Genomic DNA, 18,909 nt, shown 5'->3' on the forward strand with positions numbered 1-18,909 from the left:
TATGGGGATTATGTTATACCATTATGTACACATAGGGTATGGTATGGGGATTATGTTATACCTTTATGTACACATAGGGTATGGTATGGGGATTATGTTATACCTTTATGTACACATAGGGTATGGTATGGGGATTATGTTATACCTTTATGTACACATAGGGTATGGTATGGGGATTATGTTATAGCATAATGTACAAATAGGGTACGTTATGGGGATTATGTTATACCATTATGTACACATAGGGTATGGTATGGGGAATATTATTATTATTATACAGGATTTATATAGCGCCAACAGTTTGCGCAGCGCTTTACAATATAACGCAGACATTACAATCACAATACAATTCAAGACAGGATGGTAAGGAGGGCCCTGCACCTGAGGGCTTACAATTTAAAAGGGAGGAGCAGGTGATACATGAGGAGGGAGCTGTGTGGGGATGATTATTTGAGAACGTGATGGTTCAGTGGTTAGTTTGAGGTGGGATAGGCTTCCCTGAAGAGATGAGTCTTAAGGGATCGCCTAAAGGCAGTTATGTTATACCATTATGTACACATAGGGTATAGTATGTAGATTATGTTATAGCATTATGTACACATAGGGTATAGTATGTAGATTATGTTATAGCATTATGTACACATAGGGTATGGTATAGGGATTATGTTATAACATTATGTACACATAGGGTATGGTATAGGGATTATGTTATAGCATTATGTACACATAGGGTATAGTATGTAGATTATGTTATAACATTATGTACACATAGGGTATGGTATGGGAATTATGTTATAGCATTATGTACACATAGGGTATGGTATAGGGATTATGTTATAGCATTATGTACATATAGGGTATGTTATGGAGATTATGTTAATGCATTATGTACAAATAGGTTATTTTATGGGGATTATGTTATAGCATTATGTACACATAGGGTACGTTATGGGGATTACATTATACCATTATGTACACATAGGGTATAGTATAGGGATTACGTTATAACATTATGTACACATAGGGTATGGTATGGGGATTATGTTATACCTTTATGTACAATTAGGGTACGTTATGGGGATTATGTTATACCATTATCTACACATAGGTATACTATGGGTATTATGTTATAACATTATGTGCACATGGTATGAGGATTATGTCACAACATTATGTACACATACTGTAGGGTACGGTAAGTATGCTATAAGATTATGTACACATAGGGTATGGTATGAGGATTATGTTATACAATTATGTACACATACTGTAGGGGATGGTAGGGATTACGTTATAGCATTATTATACATAGGGTATAGTATGGGGATTATGGTATAACATTATGTGCACATGGTATGAGGATTATGCAACAACATTATGTACACATACTGTAGGGTACGGTAAGTATGTTATAAGATTATGTACACATAGGGTATGGTATGAGGATTATGTTATACAATTATGTACACATACTGTAGGGGATGGTAGGGATTACGTTATAGCATTATTATACATAGGGTATAGTATGGGGATTATGGTATAACATTATGTACAAATAGGGTACGGTATGGGGATTATGTTACCATAATATGTACACATAGGGTATGATACATGGGTATTGTTACAACATTATGTACACATAGGGTGTGGTATGGAGCTTTTGTTACAGCATTATACACATAAGGTATGGTATGGGGATAGTGTTACATTATGTACACATAGGGTATGGTATGGGGAGTATGTTACCATACTATGTACACATAGGGTATGGTATGGGGATAATGTTATCATAATATGTACACATAGGGTGTGGTATGGGGATTATTTTTCAACATTATGCACACATAGGGTATGGCATGAAGCTTGTATTACAACATTATTTAGACATAGGTTATGGGATGGGGATTATGTTACATTATGTACACATAGGGTATGGTATGGGATAATGTTCCGAGGGCAGCCGAGTGAATGACCGATCAGAAGTGAAGTGAGCTGAACACTGTTCGGCTATTCACTTCAGGCTGGTACGGCTGATTTCAGCCGTACATCGGCTGAAATCCGCCGTAGATCGGCCTGCTTAAAAGATGATTTTGTAACCCATGGCATCCACTCAGAGATTAGCTGAGCCGGGCTATAAACTTTGCTTCTGAATAGTGACTGTGGCTTTCAGCAAACCATTGCTTCCTGGTATCATGTTTGAAATATGACTTGAAGGTGCAAGTCACACGGAGTAATGCTTGTGAGAATACAAGAAAACTGATACTAATTTCTGAGGAGAATTCATCAGTTTAATACTCTGTTTTTTTTAACCATTTCCCTAAAAAGATTGCCGAGGCTGACACAGTGAGCAGAGGTGCGAGCGAAGGTAAGTGACATCGGTCATAGAGAAGAGTCATTGCTATTGCTACAGTTATGAAAACATTACATTTATATTCATTTTCTCTTCCTGTAGAAACGAAAACTAAAAATGATTCCCTTGTGGATGACCTGAGTTTCTTGATGTCAGTGGCAGAGAAGGAGAAGAATGTGAAAAGAAGTGGTGCAGTAATAAGTACAACTAGTGTCCACAGGACCGCCACTGATGATGCAGACTCAACAAAGAGCCTAAAGCCAGTGGAGTATTTTGACTCCACCAAAAGTGGACTGGATTACAAAGATGAAGGTAATTTCTGTTCATTATAGCAATCCTCCACTTTTAGATCATTAGATGGTGAAGCCACAACATGTTCAATACTCTATGATTCCAACATTCTTCTAATTTACACCATCAAAATGTATCACTGTCCTTAACGAACCTTGTCTTCACTAGACACCTTGGAAATTTAGGACTTTTGGTTCTGATATAGGAATCAGTTCCTGAAAGGTTCAATAGTTAACCCCATTTTCCCTAATTGAAAAAAATATACAAAAAATATATGCCTCCTGTGACAGCTCCCAGCTGTCTCCTCCCCCACACTGCCCTTCATCCTGACAGTTTCTCTCCTCCCCGCTGGACACTGCTCTGTGATAGAGCGGACACAGAGCACCGCCCAGCGAGGGGTAGAGAAACCAGGTATACACCACAATTTCGCCCAAAGTACCATTTTTGGCTGATATTGCGGCTGATATGGCGGCCGTAATTTCGGTGCATCCCTAATTATTATTATTACTTTATATGTGTAAAATGAGTATATGGATTTTAGTGTTTGATCTCGCTCTCCTATTTGACACGCTGTCACAGGAGGCTGAGTGAGCGGAGCAAGGACGAGAGCCCAGCCTCCTGTGACAGCGTGGGCTGTCTCAGCCCCCACACCGCTCTGCCGGACTGTGATAGGCGGCTGAGCGGTGTGGGAGGAGAGACGCCGGCCGCTCACATCGCTGTCCTCCCGCAGCGCTCGGCCGGCTGTCACTTTCTCTCCTCCCAGCTGGGACACAGAGCAGCGCCCAGCGGGGAGGAAAGAAATCACTGCTGCGCCGACAAAACGGCAGGAAAATGGCACTTTCGGCATTTAGCCAAAAGTGCCATTTTCGGCCGGCGCCCCCCCTTCAGCTTTACGCCCGGGGCCAGATTAAAATGTAATTTATTCCCTTAGATGATCCTGATGGTCTCCACCAATTAGATGGAACCCCACTTACTGCAGAAGATATTGTTCAGAAGATTGCAATGAGAATTTATGAAGAAAATGACCGAGGGGTATTTGATAAGATTGTTTCCAAGCTCCTAAATCTGGGTCTGGTAAGTCATTAAGCTTTTTGTTTACTGTACACCTTTCATTTCCTTTTCAAACTCTCAAGCTAAGAGATTAGACAGTTCAATAACTTATTTCTGGGATTCAATCTTATCAGCTATAACCTAAAAGTATACATCATCAGGATGAATTCACAGCATTTCAATATGGAATCCCATAGGTGCCATTCAGTAGCCATTTTATACAACATGCTCCATTTAATCATATACAAATTGAGGGCCCTACGGGGAAAAGAACTTGCAGAAAACACATACTGGATAGAATGGAGTGTTTCTTGTTAATAGGCATTTGCCAGCAAGTAAGTTTGCCAGTGAAGCAAGATCAGAATCTTGCTTTTCCCCGTAGGGCCCTCAATTTGTATATGATTAAATGGAGCATGTTGTATAAAATGTAGAAAGTATCTGAAATAATCTAGAAGTGTTTACTTTTTAATTTCATGCTACCTGGGGTTAAAATACTTTCTACTTAAAGTGGAACTGGATACAAGACTTTTTTTAGTTTTGGATAGAGTGGGGAAGGTTAAAGGCTCTCCCAGGTTCATATTGCTGTGTGTTTCCCTATTGGGGAGATTTCCTTTCTCTTTTTGTCCTGCTAATCATTGTCCGCAGAACAGGACGTAATGAGAAATCAACCCTAATGGGATACAGCGAGCAATGCATTTGAAGAAGGATCTAACCCTTCTCCTACAGTCTCCAGTATAGAGATTTCCCATCACTTCTTGTCACAGTCACCACAACAAAACAGTTTTAGCTGGAGTTCCTATTCACATTTCTAAATCTATAACAGAGAACTGTTTTTTCAAATACAGGTAGACTCTAATTAGACAACTGCTGCATTTTCAAACCGTCCTGTGGGGAGATTTCCCTTAATATTTTCTCTTGGAGATGCAGAGCAGAACGTTGAGGGGAATTCCCCTTTTAGACAATTGTCAACAAAACAAATGTCCCCATTGAAAGATTTCGTATTTTTTGGTGACAATTTTAGTATTATAGATTTCCCATTACTTTAGGTCCTGGTGTCAGTGGTCACCAAGACAAAGAGAGAACTGTCCATGTGGACACAGATGGCAATTAACACTTAATAGAGGTTCTAACCCTTCCATACGCTATCGAAAACTGTAAAAAGAAAATTGTGCGTGAGGAAATCCCTCCAAAATGAGGCCAACCCCTGGTGATCAGCACATTACCGGGCGCGAGGAGGTTGTAGGTGGCGCACGAGGTCGGCACAGTACGGCGCCACTGGTTGGCAGGTGCTGAGCCGTACACTCCTGGCAACCAGTGACATCAGTGAATTGGGCAGGACACCGGCCAGAGCGTCCCCGGTTGGTAAGAGCTCTTATCAACCTGAGATGCTCTGGCCAGAAAGTGCCGACGCCCCCACACAACCCATATGATCCAATGAGATGCTGCCTGAGACAACTGCCTCATGCTACCTCATTATTGGTTTGGCCCTGCATTTTGCTCTATAAATGTTCTCTCCTTCCCTAGAATTAGGCAGCATTGATTTCAGTGGAGAGATTTCTAGCATTCAGACATAAGGAAATATTGGGGGGGCAGGTTTCCTTTTAAAGAGTTAACGTCTTTCCCTGGTTGTAAATATGGGCTCCACTCCAGCTTTTATAAACATACTGTACAGTATATCACTCTAACTTGGAACTTGAGACAATATTACATATGTTGTTATCAAAAAAAAATATAATTTACAATGCATCTGGCTTCTCTGAGACATTTGTGTCATCAATTCAGTAATCCAAAAATAGTTTTCACTAATAGTGTACAGGAAGGGTAGAGACAGGGCCGGATTTACTCTCTCTGCTGCTCCAAGGCCAGGTTACTCAATGCGCCCCCCCCCCCCCCCCGCCCCCCATGGAGAATGGCAGACGTGCAGGCTGCATACAAGTGATCTCAGTGACATCGCCAGGATCACTTGTATAAAACAAGTGGCGGCTTCCCCGCTGTACATTTAGCTCTACTTGCCCAAAGCAGGGCTAAATGTAGAAAACAACTACCTACCCCACGTCTCGGGCATCAGGAGATAAGAATTCAACACCACTGCTGCCCCTTTACACCCTGCTGCCGCAAGGCCCGGGCCTCGGTTTGTCCTTGTGGGAAATCTGGCCCTGGGTAGCGCACAAGAACAAACAAAATAGTATATTGCTGCGCCTTCATTGTCCATTCACAAGCTGGGGTGGGTCCCCTGCAAGGATGTATTGATTTAAAGCAGAGCAGTCTGCCTGGAGGGTCTATCTTTGGCTGTGCTGAATGGTAGGGGTGCCTGGATCACAAGACGGCTGGACAGGATTGTGAATAATTTGGAAAAATGGTAAAATAATGTTAAACAAAACGTTTTCCTTCAGTTCAGCTTTAATAACTCCTGAAAAGTAATTCATTTTGTTTTGCTGACTGCAGTGCTGGACTGGTAGTTTTCCATTAAATGTTACAAGTAGATATTTGATGTTTTTTGACACCATATTAACGTAAATTTTTTTCAGCAGTGAAAGTCAAAAAAGAAAACCCTTTGATCTTGAGGCTTAATCGTATATAATTTAGAGGGCTCTGCACACACAGCTTAAGTTACAGTGACTGTGCTTGGAATAACAGAAAGTTAAAGATACAGAGCCAGAGCTGCGGCACGTCTCAGGCAGGTCTGCAGACAATAAATGAAGAAATTAGACGCCAGGAGGCTTAATAAATCAATTCCACCAGCAGCAGGGAGAGGAGACAGCCAATGCTTATCCTGACTTGTAGGACATGAGCTGGGTGACTAAGACAGAGGAGGGGAAAACATTGGCAGGAATTCTACTGATGACTACTAGCATTTTGATTAAAATAGCCTCAATTCACAACATTGTACCAGAGAAAATTACTTGAGTCACCGTGACATTATGTTATTGCATTTCCTACATATACAGCATACATAAAAGTCTTAGATCACTGAGAGCTTAACTTTTTCATATTTAATCTATGTCTATGGAGCCAATTTGTTAAAGGGGTAGAGTGCTCATCTAAGACTGACCATATACCTGTAGCTTTTCCCAGTCCCATGGGCAGAACAAGAAAAAACTGTAAATTCCCCAATCCATGCTAACAGCATGGGTGGGGGAGTTCCGCACCCCCCCTTCCGGGCTATTGTATGATGACAGTGGCAGGTGGGCGCAGCCAGAATACCCAAAGAGTAACTGCAGTCAATTGGCTCCATTCACTGTTCAGCCAAGGTTTTTCACTCACGAGCTTAACATTCTCAACTCATTGAGTGTACACTCTGCTGTGTAAAGAAAGAGGGAAGGATTATAGTTTATCTCTGGAATATAGAAAGTATCAATTCATTGTCATCGGATGACCTTTAATAAAACTGTGAGATGGTACCATATGCAGTTTTTTTTGGTCCTTTTTGTATGTTTGTATGTTCTTTGCATAGATTTCAACACCATATCAGTATATATGTATTGACATTTACTAAACACAAATAGAGTGCTCACTTTGCTTGGAAAGGTTCCCTTCGCTTAGTGAAAGAGGTGAAGTTCTGCTGACTTCCATTATCCAATCACTTGCAAGCAAATATACATTTTTTATTTTCCTTGCACATGATTGGGTAGAATCGTGCAGTGTGAATGAAGACGTGCAACTGTTTGTACTGTATGGTCGCACGTCTTTTGTCTAAGGAGCATGCTAGAAACCCAGCCGAAAATCGTATGATTTTCGGCTGGTTTGAATGATGCTCGGGAGACAAATCCCGAACGGGCCGGTGTGCGCACGCGCACACTGCCCGTTCAGCATTGCGGTCACCGGAAGCCCACCCCTCAGGGGGGCGGGCTTGCGGTGATCGCAAGTACGATCTGAATGTCCAAGATGGGCAGATCGTACTTTTTTTAATTACTTTACAACCATCGCAAGACCTTAGTCTTGTGATGGTTGTAAAGTGTATGGCCACCTTTAAGATCAGGAAAGTCAGCGTGGAGCCATAACTACTAATCTGTAAACTTGTTCCATCTCAGTACTAAAGCTGTGGGATCAGTGTGACAGTCAAGGAACTGTCATCAATCGCAGCCTCCATACTTCTCCAATACAAATTTCCTTTAAACAGACAGTGAAACAGACCACTTGGCCTGCCTTGCAGTTGGCAGCATTACTGTTGGGCTGATTTGACAGTATGATGTAATGAACTAAGTATAGTTTAATGAACATTTTCCTTTTTTACCAGATTACAGAAAGCCAGGCATACACATTAGAAGATGAGGTGGCCGTTGTTTTACAACAGCTAATTGCTAATGAGGCTAAAAATCGTGAAAAGGAAACAGAAGATCTGGATCATCCTGCAGTCAAGGAAAATGCCAATACAGAGGAGAAGCAGGAGGGGAGAATGGTGAGTTTGTTTATTCTGGTTAGTGAATGCAAAATATTGAGCAGGGTGTGGCCCCAATAAATAATTATTTTTAAAGCTTTTTTAGTGGATTCCTCATATAATGATATGTGATCTACCATTTACCCAGCATATATCTCTTTCTTTTTTAAGCGCAGGCTTGTTCTGAAGAGATGAATACAGTATGCAACCAGTATACAACAAGAGTAACATAAAATACATGTATCACATAAAGTGATCAAAGGCCTCCTCCATATTTTGTTTTTACATACATTCCAACGCTGTTTACTTTGGCCTCTATAAGAAAGTTTTATTAATTCTGGAAGAAAAAAAACAATTACAATCAATATTTACAACATGCTTAATTTTATATTGTATACTTGTAATCAAGGAACCGTAAGAGGAAGAAGCACGCATGTCAGATGACTCATTACACCCTGCTCTAGCTTTTTAAAAATAACTCAATATTTGTATTGCTGGGCTATTTCATTATGTCAGGCCAAGCAAATATTTGCCATTTATATCAGTTACAATTGCAATTATAAGTAATGGTGTTATTTAATTATTGATTCCTATTTTTTAAGCACAGGCATATTCTTTAGAATATGAATATAGTATGTAGCTTTTATACAACCAGAGTAACATACCTGAAAATCATGATACAATACATGAAATCACATAAAATGAACAGAGACCTCCGGCACATTTGTTTTCTTACATAAATTCCAACACTAATTACTTTGGCTTGCCTTTATAAGAAAGTCTTATTAATTCTGGAAAAAATATGTATAATGAATAAATTATTACACAAGAATTAATTTTATATTGTGTACTTTTAATCAAGGAACCCCAAGAGAAAGAAGTTTTAGAACAGAGCAGCAATGTTGGTGACACTGACTGGACCCCTGCAACTAATATGGAAAGGAGGAATGAAATGTCATTGGAAGAAAACTTTGAAGAATTACAGTATTTCCCAAACTTCTATCAACTCATAAAGAACCTTAATTCAGGTATATGATGAATAATAACTGCAGCATTGTATAAGGCTCCACTGGAAAAGCAAAGACAAATAAAACAATGGGTATCTAAAATAGTTTTTTTCTGGTCATAGTCCTTACAGGGTACCAAATGTGCAGCCACAATCAAATAGTTTTTTTCCAGAGTATATCATAAATAACCACACTCAGATCACCTGTGTGTGCATGATCATGCCTACGGAAAAGAGAATATGCATATTGCTGGTGGTAGCCATAGACATGGCTATCACCTAGACTGGCATCAGTTATATTTAATATATGGTCAGTTTTAGTTTTTGCAAATTATAGTCTAACATCCATTTCTGAGATATCCAATTGTAAGTCAAGACAGCAAAATAAAAAATGGTGCAGATAATATAGTGGCATTACCTATATTTCCTGTACCTGCTCATAAAGAAACTAGCATGCTTTTCAACATATGTACAAAATGTACCCATTGCATTAGGAATACAATAATAACAACATGCACACTGTGTCTTTGGAAACGTTACTTATACTACATTACAAGCCTATGCTTCCGTTTTCATAACTATGATGTAGAGTACAGCTATGCTTATATTTTCTACCTGGGCAGCATTCAACATCTCTGCAAATGTCTTGGTTGTACAAGAGATGTTGATATAGGCTGTAAACGCGCAAGAGAACAGGCAAGATAAACAACATTTTACAAAAAACTAATTTATGTTTTTATGTTTACCAGTTTTTTTTTTAATCTGTTGGAAATGCAATAATAAATAAAGCAAAATCGGCTTACAAGTACAGTTGTCATTATGTGTTATATAAGGTATTGTTATATTTTTCATACCAAAGTGCCATCACTGGTTGCCAGGAGCTAAGCAGGATCCTCTGGCCTGCGTCCCACTCAGTTCCTGGCAAAAAGTGACATCACCGGTTGCCAGATGATGCAGAGCCTATACCCCTGCGCCTAGAGCCCCTCATTCACCCCTCTTATAGCATGCACCACCAGCATCCTCAGCTGCCTCAGGCGGTGAAAAAGCCTATGGAAGCCCCTGGTGGCACCTTATGATAAAGGTACTTGTTTGCCAATATTACTTACCATTGTATGTGTTATGACACGGTTTCTATAACCATACATTGATTGATAATATATTGATGACTTTTTAATTAAACTTATTTGTAAGAGTAAATATATTTGTGCTCAGAAAAGTTTCGGTTTACCTCATTTCCAAATTTTTGTACACAGAAAATGATGCTAAAGAAAAGGAAACATTAATAACCATAATGAAAACTCTTATTGACTTTGTAAAAATGATGGTGAAATATGGAACAATTACACCAGAAGAAGGCGTCAATTATTTGGGTAAGCAGTACATGTAAATATATACATTTAAACAATTGTTGCTTTTGAATACAACCAGAAAACAATAAAAAAACTTTTGCAGGATGGCACAACTATGTAAAATCATTTTACCTTCATATTTATGAGACATGTGCACCGGCAAAAAGTTTGTTTCGTTTTGATTCGGATTTTGTGTTATTTCTTTTTCGGGATTCGGGTCCGAAAGTCAATTCGTTTCGGGATGCAGATGAAATTCGTTAGCAAAAGTCTGTATGAATTGTCGTTTCGTTTTTGTTTCGTTTGTTGGTTGCAGCACAGTGACATTTGCGGGGAAAAAAATGTTTTTCAGTTTTTCAGTCTGCTAAAGAGGAAAAAAAAAGCATGAGGTTCTCCCCCAATTCATACCAGACCCTTTAGGTCTGGTGGGAATGATAGGATGGGGACAAGGGCCTCTTCCCCACAACCCTGACCCGGTGATTGTGGGGGTCTGCGAGCAAGGGGGCTTATTTGCATCGGGGTAACCCTTTCATTAAGGGGCACCCAGATGCCGCCCCCCTCCCCTTGTGAATGAGTAAGGGGTACTTGTACCCCTACCCATTCACTAAAGGGTTAAATTCAAAGTAAATAAACAACCCAGACTTTTAGAAAAAAATCCTTTAATTGAAAAAAACCAGAGTACATTTTTGACTATTCCTTTAATTAAAAAAGAAAAAATGGCTCCATCGATGTAATCCAGAGTCAATCACTATGCACAACGCCCCGCCGACCCGCGAAATAAAAAGAATCACGCCAAACGAAGAGCGTGACAAGAGCCCGAAAGTAAACAGATGGGTGGAGTGAGCCGTGGCGTGGCTCACTCCGCCCATTTGACATTCTCAGCTGTCAAATATCACATAGCATTCGGGGGCTCTCGAATGCTTTTCGTGATCTCCCAAATGCCATTCGGGTCTGTCAGCAGAGGTGTCATAATACATTTCATATGCAACGAACCAACGAAACGACAATTTGTACAGACTACCGCTAACGAATTTCGGAATCGGAAATTCAGATTTGTTTGCATTCGTTATATCTGTTATTCGGATAAATCTTCGAATTTCAGAAATTTTGTCCGAATTTCAATTCGGAACAAAATGAATCGCACATGTCTAGTATTTATTAAAGCTTAACTCTGAACGCAAAAAGCCTACCAGAGCTAAGTGAGTTGAATAGTCCGTTTGCTCTAAATCCACCTGCCATATTCTACCCCGTCTTCTTCTTCATCACTCACCTGATTAGATAGCTGCGGGTGGAAGTCCCACACTTCCTCTGTACGTCTGGTGCTGCAGGTCTCATAGACTGACGTTGCATCTCCATCACCTTTCCCTCCTGGCCAATCACAAAACACAAAGCCCCAGGCTCCACTCTGTTTTGCATGGCATGCATTATGAGTCAATTTGTTAGTTTTTGCCTTTTGAACATTTGTGTGGCTGCTTCAGGCCTGGGAGATTTTCCACCAGAAATTTGGGTTCACAGATATGACCAATAGCTGCATGTGTTATTTTGGCACGCACTTATTACACCCAAAATATTATTTTATTAGACCCCCCAAAAAACAAGAGGGTCTATTTATGAACAGTGGAGGAAAGGAAATGTGAACAAAAGTGAACTGTGCTCATGGAGACCAAACTGATTTCCTTGTGTCATTTTCATTTTATTACTGTCTGTGTAGGGAGTTTTAGCCTCTCTTTTTGTCCTGGTAACAATTATCACTGAAAGTGTAAGTGAAAATGAAAGAAAATCCCACATTTTGTGTTGTCATCAGAACTGGAATAGATAGGAAACCTTCCAACGGGAGACACTAGCTCTGGTGACCCTGCTGACCACCATTGATTTATCCCTCTCTTTGAAGGGACTCCTAATAACTCCTAAAACTAACTCTAAACCGCAGGGAAATTAATACTTTTGTGGTAACCATACAATATACAATAAATAAATAAATGCCACCCTTCAAAACAAATCTATATGACTAACTTTTGGACCTATACACATTAGCAATAGGTTGGACTTGATGGACTTATGTCTTTATTCAACCTCAAATACTATGTAACTTTTGTAACTGAAATACAATGTGGTAATTATCAGCAACAATCAAAACTGTGTTGAAATGCTCAAGTCTAATCAATGGATCCATTATGCAATGCTGTGTTTGGTCCACATGGTTACAAATGTGTTCCACAAGTCCAAATATCTTACTTTGCTATGCACATGGGAAAATAAAATGCTCTTAGCTGTCCCTTATCTTCATTCTACATATTTTGCTGCTGAATATCACTTGACTAATCACACAACTAAGCAGATTGCCGTGGTCCATATTTACCAAGGACCAGCTAGTTTTTCTTATTCAAAAATGCAACCCAGACCCTGTCATTGCACCCCATTCAATCTGCAGAGAGAAGGTCTACTACATACTGCAGGTCTAATAGCAAATAAGTAATGTGAACTGCAGAGATCTTTACATGTGAAACCTATTGATTTACTCAACCCAGAAAATAAGAGATGAAATTCAATGCCGTGTGCATAATGGGAAATATCCGACAAAGAGCACTGCAGTTCTCTGCCATAATATGGATCTGAAGGACATTAGCAAAAGATCTGCATCTTTCACATATCACAGCAATATTTCAATGACCCTGTGCAACTCAAGGTCTTTCAGATTCCACTTGTCAAGGTCTCAAAAGAAAATTATGATGTAAACAATAACTGTCAGGAAAATCAGAGACTGGGATGCCCTTGTAAATTTTCCTGGCCTGTTTATAACCTTGGTTCCTTTTATCTCCAAACAATGCATCTGCTTATAAATATTTATAGGTGCTTGCCTAAGCTATAGGTGTAGCTCTGTGTCTGTGCACTGGGTTTACTGATATCTGATGCTCCGCCAGGCTCATTTTTTCTGCACAGAATAGGACTGTTCACTTTTACATGGCAGCTCTGAGAACCTGAAATGGGAAGTACTGCGCATTAAGTAGATAAATTAGTGAATTGGAGCGAATGTTAAAGTAGACTTGTTCTCATGCACAGAATTTATTTTCATGCAATCATTTTGTGTTATGCTACAAATAGAACTTGTTACCTTGGGGGGTAAAGTTAGAGAACTCTTGTGATATACTAGAAAATATATGGCAAATGAAAATATAAGCTCAATTGGTTCTATGCTTGCAGATGACCCCAAACCTGATAGGGTAGCTGCAGTGAAAACAGAAATGAGTGGCATTACTTTTACTGGTATATCAGTCCTAATGACAATAGCATTCTTCTGCTTTTCATTTCCTAAGGCACAGCCTCAGGACTTGGCCATAGGCTTTTTTATTGTATGCTGTATTTTCCTGGGTGTCTTAGCACTAACTGTATTTGATTTTGAGCCAGGCTACTTGAAAAATATGCCTGGTAACATTGGGTTAGTGCTAAAGGTAAAGTATAGTGTTTATGTAATTGGATCCTTTATTTATTCATTAAGATAAATTATATAATACATTTTTAGTTAGGTGAAAATCTAATGTTATAGTTAATATTACATATGGAGCTCTAAACTCCTTGTCATGTGCTAAACCTTAACTATGTTGCTTAAACTCCCTGTGGTTTTCAAATCTGAATAGGTTAAAGGAGAATTATGAAGCGAGTGATTTTCACTCAGCCTCATGATCTGAGCCGACCTGTGACAATGAAACTGCCATAGGTCGGCTCAGTAGATCGGGAAGTGAGCGAACACATACCGTCGCTCAATTCTCAATCTATCCCTGCAGAGACCCGTGACTGTCACTCACGGCTCTTTTGCAGGGATTCCCCCCTCCCCTGTCCGATCCTCCAGTGCTGACTGGCGAAACGGACGGGGGAGGGGGCGGGCACAGCTGGCTCTGGATATGCAGAGCCAGCTGTAAATTCCGCAGCTGGGTAGATCCAGAGAGTATTGTCGGGATCCGTCCCGGCTGCGGTATCTCAGTATACCACGAGCTACAGCTCTACTTAGCTTTGGGTCACGGGAGAACGCTAGTTTGTGTTCTCCCGTGACCCTTAGGAGAACTATGGGGAAAAGCCCTGACCCCATAGTTCTCCTTTAAGTTCAAATTATACACACAGCTGACTTACCACCTGGCTTCCTGATGAACTGGGAAGCTAGGCGGCGTGTAAAGACTCGTCACCCGACTTCCCGATTAGCATGGAAGCTGTCTCCATGCTCCCTCGTCACCAGGTGACGAGGAAGCATGGAGCCGGCTTTGTGGCCAATTAGGAGGCCGGGGGGCGGGTAATGACTCGCCGATTGGCTTCCTGATTGGCCAGCTTCTCGACCAATCAGGAAGCCGGGCAGCAAGTCATTACACTGCGCCTGGCTTCCTGATTGGCCGGGAAGCCGGCTCCAACCTCCACCAGGTGACAAGGGAACATGAAGCCAGCTTTCTGACCAATCAGGAAGCCGGACGGCTTCCTGATTGGCCAGTTTCCCGACCAATCAGGAAGCTAGGCCCCTTTGTCACCAAGTGACAAGGGAGCATGGAGCTGGCTTCCCGGCCAATCAGGAAGCCGGGCAGCATGTAATGACATGCTGCCCGGCTTCCTAAAACAAGTACTTACCCAAATATTCGGTATCGGCACCCATACTAGTATCGGTATTGGTGCATCCCTAGTAAATACCCTCCAGAATTACCAACAACTGTAAGGCTTTCCATAAAATTACAATCATTCATATCTAGAGGCCTAGGTCACGTTGTTAGTATATCTAAATGAGATTGTGCAATCAGAATGTAAAACATTTGTAGCCAGCTTCAAAGGACAGTTCACTAGTTCAGTAGCACTCAATCTAACATAGAGGTAGGTTTATGACTGAAAAAAAGAAATAGAATCAAACACCTCATTTGTGAAAGGAAGTGTCTCTTTTTTTTAAATTACTGACCTCCTTTCTCCTTAGAAAGTAGATAAAGGCCGCTTAGATCCTTCACCTGCCAAGCTCAATTACTACAGAATCTGCTGGCTGTCCCTTGTGTCTTGGAGAGCCCCAAGCAATTATTATTTTTTACAATCTCAAATAACTCCAAGAGCCTCCTGAGCCTTAATATATTAATGCAGCCCGTACTACCTTGGCTGCAAGTATTTTTGCTGAAAAATAAATACAATCCATAGCCAGTGGTCAAATATAAAGAAGTCTATGAATTAGTAACTATCATCAGTAACTCTTCATGAAATAATCATTATTTATAGCTACACTGTCACATTCAGATATTTATTTGATTTTAAAATGAAAACAGTTTATTTAGATAAAGTATTATGCCAATGCCTGGGCATCTGTACTATTTTATCTTTACTGGCTTCGGGTAGAAAGAGATCCAAAAAATTGTAAAACAGGACATCACGTATTTACATCTCCTCGCCCCTCTGCCCCTCACTCGCTACCCCTACTAAAAGTCCCATCCTTGCTCTGCTGTGTTTGGCTGCAGCTCTTCAGGCTGGTGGCTGCTGTCAGTGCAGGGAGACTGCTGTCTCCAGGGACAGAGAGAGCAGAGAGCTGAACACAGTGGGCAACATCAAGTCAGGGGTCACATCTCTGGGGATTAATGGTACTTTCCTGACACTCTTAAGAATTATTATATCACTGTATTTCTCTTTCAATATTTAAAGTCATTAAACCCTTATATAGACACTTGCTGTGTTACATTCCGGAAAATCCATCGTAACTCGAAAATATTGTAAACCGTGGAGTTTTTTCAGCAGCAGACAGTACACAATGGGAATCAATAACAAGGATGCTTTTGGCTATTTTAAATTGCAATAGCCAATCGCAGGCTGGCTATTGAATCCGAACCCACTAAGAGGAGGAGTGGACCTGAGAGAGAAAGTTCTCTCCCAGGTCCAGTCCTCTGCTCAGTGGGCGGGTGTAATATCCAGCCTGCTATCGGCTATTGCAATTTGAAATAGCCAATAGCAGTCTTGCTATTGATCCAGGCTGCGGAAGCGAGCCAGCAGGTAAATAGGGAAGCGGAGAACCTTGGGGCTGGTTGCTAACTCTCAAGCAGCCAGAAACTACAGTTATCCGGCACCTACCGATCCGTGGGTGCCGAATAACTGGGAGTTTACTGTACAGTAAACTCCATCGTAAATGCAAAAAATCGTAACTCGATTAATCGCAGCCCGAGGATCATCTGTATTATAATTCTTAAACTTGGAAGATAATCTACTGTTTGTCTCTTGAGCCAGCATAATTGAAACTCACATAAGGATAGCCCTCTAGCCAGGTATAGGCAGTACAGTATATTATACATTAAGTATAGTATAACGGAATGTCAAGTTTTACTTCCATTACCAGTCAGGATATATTTGGTAAGAGAACAAAAGATTATTCCATTACTGGAAGCACTTTCTATGAAGTAAATATACTCCAGCACATTCTCTTTTTAATCCACTGAGCCATGAGCACTTTGTAATAAATAATTACTATGACCTGCACTGTAATAAAATACAGAAAAAAAACAGCGCTTGATTGAAATGCATTCATTTAGTTCTATCAGGAAAAGAAATGAGAAACTGTGCTAACTGTAGTATAATGCATTCTGAATCAAATCTCAATCTGAATCAAATCACAAGAATATTATAGAACACCATTGATAAATGTCAGACTTATCATTAAGTGAGCAACTTCAGCAGAACAAATGATGAAGGCTTGTTCGCACCATGTCCGGATCATGTCCAGACCAGGACAGTTTGTTCCCGGACCAAAATGTATCCCTATGGTATTTCTGGGCTCTGTTCACAACAGTGCAGTCCATTCCAGTCCAGATAAATAAAAAATACTGCTTGTCTCATTTTCTTTGGTCTGAAACGGATGGAAACACATAAAAAAAGCAGGCAAATGCACTGGAACACACTGGACTGCACCTGAAAGCCAATTTTAAACTAACAAATAAACAAATAAAGACAGCACCGGAACGCGGCAAAATCAATGTAAACTCGCTGCAAAAAATGCACTGCACTGCGCTAGTAGATCTGTTCCATATCTGGTCCAGACATGGCATGAACATAGCTTGAGGGGACTTCTCTGCAGCAAACTTCATAAATGGATTAAATGTAGTAAAGTCCACATCATTTATCTTCCATCTTTGAATCACACTCACATTCAGCATGCCCCCTCCATGTGTTTCTTGGCATGACTGCAGCCTCTCCTCACATGTTTTGGTGCTGTGGACTCTATGGCGTCATGTTACAGCTTATGTAGATGAGGCTGCAGTGGGCTTATGGAAAGTAGACTGCTCAGAACCATTTAACACACTGGCTTGTATTGCTCTAGGCCAGGGTGGGCAAACTCCAGGCCCTCCAGCTGTTGTGAAAATTACAAATCCCATAAAGCATTGCAAGATTTTCACAGCCACAGGTATGACTCCTAGAGACAGATGCATGATGGGGTTTTTAGTTTCACCACAGCTGGAGGGTCGGCGTTTGCTCAAACCTGCTGTAGACTCAGTCCTGAAAATAAGAATAAATAAGATAAAGACTGTATGGACTTACTGTAGTTCCTGGAGTCCGGTGAAAAATAGTAAATTTGGATGTTTGACTGGAATGTATTTGAATTTGGTTTTGGATTGAACCTTCTCCCTATACATAATAGATAAATACAATTAATCATTCCACTAGGGATGTCCCGAAACCACTTTTTCAAGACCAAGTACAAGTACTTTCCCTCAGGTACTTGCCGATACTTTTTCTTGAAGGGACATGTGACATTTTTTATAAGACAATACAGACTAATGATTTTAGTCATTGCATAATATCAGCAATACTTTGTATGATTTCAAGTGGGGGAAGTGGAACAGATTGGAAGAAGCAGGGGAGCATTGCAACTCTATTTCTGCAGTGTACTGGAAGTGTTTACTGTGTACTATGGATCATTTAACCTATTCAGTTTAGCAGGGGAGAATTGTTGTAACTCTATTTCTGTAGTGTACTGGAAGTGTGTACTGTGGTACTATTTAACCTAGGTTTAGGGTGGCTTATTTCCCTTGCAGGGTGCTATGGAGCCACCCAAGTGTGTGCTAGTAAGCAGTGCGCATCTCTATAAACACACATGGAAAGGCAAGACACTTCCCTCCCTTCTCTAAGCTAGTAGATGGACAATGTAAAGAAATACTTTGCTGCGCAATGTATATTTGTTTGATCTGGATTCATTATTGAAAAAAGTCTGAGAGTTTAATACTACTTTCATCTGTACGTCTGCACAAACTGAAAAAAAAAACATTTTATGGCTCCTATAGTTAGAATACATCATGCATCTGTGGGTGTTGTGCTGGAGTGTCGTGCCCGGTCGCTGTCGTGGCCCAGCCTGGTGTTTCTGGCAGGCTTGTGGGAGGTGCTTCTGTGAGGTCTCTGTTTGGCTGCCTGGCAGGCTGCCAGAGGACCCCAACAACCGCGGTACCTCTGGGCAGCCTGAAGCTATCTAAAAAAATTAGAGTACCGGTATCAGCGCTCT

General features: G+C 40.6%; 1 protein-coding gene across 1 annotated transcript in view; it reads left to right on the top strand.

The window, feature by feature from the left end:
• The window catches only part of SCG3 (secretogranin III), a 47,830-nt gene that overhangs the window by 5,813 nt on the left and 23,108 nt on the right, over positions 1–18,909 (top strand). Inside the window, exons 3-8 of the mRNA XM_018576047.1 lie at positions 2,326–2,365; positions 2,453–2,662; positions 3,573–3,715; positions 7,929–8,090; positions 8,932–9,097; positions 10,329–10,445. Coding sequence (XP_018431549.1) covers positions 2,326–2,365; positions 2,453–2,662; positions 3,573–3,715; positions 7,929–8,090; positions 8,932–9,097; positions 10,329–10,445 — 838 coding nt within the window. The remainder of the gene's footprint in view (positions 1–2,325; positions 2,366–2,452; positions 2,663–3,572; positions 3,716–7,928; positions 8,091–8,931; positions 9,098–10,328; positions 10,446–18,909) is intronic.

This window comes from Nanorana parkeri, unplaced genomic scaffold (assembly GCF_000935625.1).
Source record: "Nanorana parkeri isolate BGI_ZX_2015 unplaced genomic scaffold, ASM93562v1 scaffold55, whole genome shotgun sequence".
NCBI classification, from domain to species: Eukaryota; Metazoa; Chordata; class Amphibia; order Anura; family Dicroglossidae; genus Nanorana; species Nanorana parkeri.